General features: G+C 37.9%; 1 protein-coding gene across 1 annotated transcript; it reads left to right on the top strand.

Annotated features, from left to right (window-relative positions):
• The first annotated feature begins 205 nt into the window (after positions 1-205).
• Positions 206-1,563, top strand: LOC116178578 (carboxypeptidase B-like). The gene is made up of 4 exons (XM_031498122.1): positions 206-318; positions 376-439; positions 483-788; positions 836-1,563. The coding sequence occupies exons 1-4, from the start codon at positions 278-280 to the stop codon at positions 1,400-1,402; spliced, it is 978 nt and encodes a 325-aa protein (XP_031353982.1). The 5' UTR covers positions 206-277; the 3' UTR covers positions 1,403-1,563.
• Positions 1,564-4,082: the final 2,519 nt, after the last annotated feature.

Raw genomic sequence — 4,082 nt, 5'->3', positions numbered from 1 at the left:
ATCTCAGAGCTTATCAAACGGCTAATTTCCATGGTAACAAATGTGTTCACATAGGACGTCCTTAGTGAACATTTGAAAGAACATGGTGCTAGTGTAATTAGAAAGAGATACCTATCCACGAGGCAAACATTAATTACCAATTAACTCCAGTGTTTTCTACCGTTCCTGCGCTAACAGTTGGTGGGTGTTCATTATCAACATGTGTACAATAAATCGAGGTCGTCTGTACGGATAAGTTATCTATCCATGAGTGGCTTGGCAGTGACATTGTATAGAGATGTTCTCCCGAAGCGGACTACTATTTATAATTTGCTTATTGTACGTAGTTTCAAGGTAAAAATTACACAAACAAATCTAAACGATTCACTGTTTCAGCTTGGCGTCAGGGTCAATTAGAAATGAAAATATACCTTTTGATCGATACGTGCGTTATTCAGAGGTGAGTGCAGGTTTCAAGACGTCTTATTAATTTGTTTCTATAGATTCTAGAATATCTTGAAAAACTGGAAACTAGGTACCAAGATTTGGTTTGTGTGAAGAATTACGGCCTTTCATATGAAAACCGAAATCTTACGTTGATAACGATATCATCAGGAGGTAGTGATGGGAAACCGTTGATATTCGTGGACGCAGGCGTGCATGGAAGAGAATGGCTTGGACCAGCCCAAGCGCTCTACATAATTGACCAACTTGTGCAAAACCCGAAGAATCGGGCGCTAGTTGAGCGCGTGGATTGGGTAATTGTCCCGTTGGCCAATCCCGATGGATACGAGTACACCCATACGACCGTAAGTTCCATTTTGCTCGGTATCGAAATCGTCTTGTTGTTCCACAGGACCGCTCGTGGAGAAAAAACCGCTCCAAGGGGAAGATCTGCGACGGCGTTGACCTCAATCGCAACTTTGATGTCGAGTGGACATCGAGCGACGATGAATGTGGAATCTTCTACCCAGGAACGAAGCCGTTTTCCGAACCGGAAACCCAAGCTCTCAGCCAGGTTATCTCGCACTACGCTAATCGAACAAGGCTGTACCTGAGCATACATACAGCGGCGCAAGGATTTCTGTATCCCTTCGGCCATTCAAATTCCACGCCAGAGAATGAGGCGGAACTGCGGCAGTTGGGAATTGAAGCGGCCGAAGCGGTTTACAACGTTAACAAAACGGTGTACCGAGTCGGAAGTTCGGCGGGAATTGTAAATACGGGATCGGGAGTCAGTCGCGATTGGGTTTACAGTGTTCTCGGGATCAAACTTGCCTACACCGTCGAATTGGAAGCTTACGTCAATACTACGTATGAGGGTCGCTTTGAAATGCCACCGGAAAGGATTTTGGGGGTAGTTTCAGAGGTGTTTGAAGCGATTAAGGTATTCCACGATTATGTCCAACGTAAGTTTTCCTAAACACCGTTCCGTTCGTGTGCCACAGGAGTCTTCTCTTGGACAATTATTCTTGTAGGTTGCGTGTTGAAGAGGTGCGGTAGATTAAACAATAGCAAAATGGGGTTAATTGGTCTTATGTTGTGTTTATTAGTGTTTCAATTAATATACATAATGTTACCTTTGTTATTTATTTATTACTAGTGAAAAAAATGGTGAGCTTACCAATATGCCAACATTAGAAAGTTTTTTTCGAATTAATCAATAGCAAAAGGAAATTAAACTAAGGAACAGTTACACTGAGACAATCAATAAATGAAGTAGTTAAATGCCCATTAATGGCTAGCTGTAATTTAAATAATTAATCATTTTACCTTGTCAACCGCATAAATTACGTGCTTGTTGTGAAGGAGTCGGATACGAAATAGAATTAAAGTAAAAATTAAATCAAAAGTCAATTAGTTTAGTAGTAAAACGGCGACGGCGTAAATTGGGGTTATTAAACAATTACCCGCAGATTGATTGCGGCTAATGACAACATATTTCTATAACAAACGAGTTTAATTTTAGCTTGATTGTATCATTACAAACACGCTCCCGCCTATTAATAGTGTAATTGATTGAAGGTAATAATTGAATTATTACATAATAATTACCTACTTAAAAATTTTGTGTTTGGGAAGGGGGCGATTGCTTCCTAACCAAAAATATTTTGGTTGCGTCACTCTTTCGGCTTATTTATTTATTAATAAATATAATCGAATACATTTTCGTAATAAAAGCTTAGAAAATTGGATGGAAGCTTTTGGCAGGTAGCTTATAAATTAATAATTTCCCCTTTTCTTGTGTTGAAGTGAAATTATCAAAGCTTTCTCATATTGATGGGATCTACACGCGTGTTTTTTGTTTGGTAGGTTTGACGTTGTTTACGTTAAAAAAATAGGTAATATTTTGTCGTAACAACAATTTATCATAAATAGCATCCAATCACGGACTGAAAGTTGGGGGTGAGTTTCATCAATGCCCGATTGGCGGGCGCCGCTGATTTGCTACGCAGTGCCTGGCTCCCTGCGTGCAGCACCTCGCATGATTTGTGCTATTCAGCTGCGAAATACGACCGTTATTATCAATATTGACAGATGTTTACTATCAATATTAAACTTTATAACCTACACTGATTTTACATATATAAGGAAAACACGTGAGCTTTCCGTTCGCGTATTTTTTTTCCAAAATTAGGACATTACGGATGGCACAATCATTTTCCATTTCAAATTTATTATCCTTGTATTTGTGCGGTAAGCTTTTCCCGAAATCTGATTTGATTTGTTGTTGTATTTAAAAATATATATTTGTTAGGGGAATGACATATTTCTTCTTATTTAATGGTATACGCTACAATATTAAAACGCAGAAAAACGAAATTGATGGAATTTTGTTACAAAACATTCGCATTTTCTAAACCTCCCTTAAATGATCAAGTGTTTCTTTATTCCAAATCAATGACCATTGAATTAACATTGGCGTGTTCAAATACCTATATCATTTTTATACGTTGAAATTGCGTTTTTCGGCAGCTTTTTGTACGTTTTATTGGCATTATTTCGCAAGTGATTTTCTACTTCAGCCTAAAACGGGACCAATTCCTCGAGGAGGCTATTAAGAGTCAAGAAAATGATAAATTAACTTTTAAGCTTTTCAGCATATTTAGTTATTCATGTTGCAAACATGCAAAGGCTTCACGCGGGTGACCAAGAGGGTAGATGATAATATGTTCGGGCATGAAAGGTTTGTCGGATTTATTGGACAGGCAATAGTGTTTGGTAAACTATCACCGTATAACCGAATTTCTGCGTCAATTCATAGCCGTGGTTTCATCTTTTCACACCAAAGACGCAATGGAGTGAATGGGAAGCATTGGCTCCAAAGAGGACGAAAACCGTTAAGGGAGGGGATGGCTTCCGTTTTTGGGATGCGTCGGGGAACAACTAAAACTCTTCTATCTTGTTGGATGTTGGTGTTTTTGTTTCAGATTTTGTTACTTTACCGGCAATAAGAGTTCCAGTGTTAGCTACCAATTTTGAAACCATTTGACAAATGTAAAAAGTCGCAAATGAAACGAAGTACAACAAATGAGAACAGTGGTACTACACTAAGAAATCGAATCATTTTAGAAATGCGGATAGAAATAGAAAATAACGTTCTTCACAAGGGCGCTATCAGGGTGCCAGGGCTTCTCCATTGGCGGATTGGAGAAGAAAACGTGAGAGAACATTTCAATTCGTCTGGACCCCCCCCCCCCCCCCCTCGAATACAACCTACGTCTATGAATGGTTAATAATACTAGTATATAATTTGAAAATATTCCTTCTTTAGTGCGCTAACTTTAATTAAAATTGAAAATAACGAATGTACACAGTGTGGACATTTTGTCTAGAACACAATATATCTTCAAAACATCATTTTTTTAAAAAAGTGTTTTATGGCATCCAAAATTATGCTACCAATCTACATATTTTAAAATTGTGGTCAGTGGCGTACCGCTTCAGAGTCAAAGCGAGCAAAACGTAAAAAATTACTACCTAATTACATAACAAAATTTAAATTTAAATGGAGAACAATTCGAACACTAGATCGATTAACAATTTTTTATTTAGTTGTTTTTTGTAATAATATCAAATACTTTGTTTCTTTATTTTCATGT

The sequence above is a fragment of the Photinus pyralis genome, unplaced genomic scaffold, assembly GCF_008802855.1.
Source record: "Photinus pyralis isolate 1611_PpyrPB1 unplaced genomic scaffold, Ppyr1.3 Ppyr1.4_LG8, whole genome shotgun sequence".
Classification (NCBI taxonomy): domain Eukaryota; kingdom Metazoa; phylum Arthropoda; class Insecta; order Coleoptera; family Lampyridae; genus Photinus; species Photinus pyralis.
This window is presented reverse-complemented; position numbering and strand designations above follow the sequence as displayed.

Bases quoted from the DNA above. Each gene is read 5' to 3' on its own strand.
- LOC116178578 (XM_031498122.1), top strand. From the start codon at position 278: ATGTTCTCCCGAAGCGGACTACTATTTATAATTTGCTTATT. The intron at 319-375 runs GTACGTAGTTTC...TCACTGTTTCAG, and splicing joins CTATTTATAATTTGCTTATT to CTTGGCGTCAGGGTCAATTA. The intron at 789-835 runs GTAAGTTCCATT...GTTGTTCCACAG, and splicing joins ACGAGTACACCCATACGACC to GACCGCTCGTGGAGAAAAAA.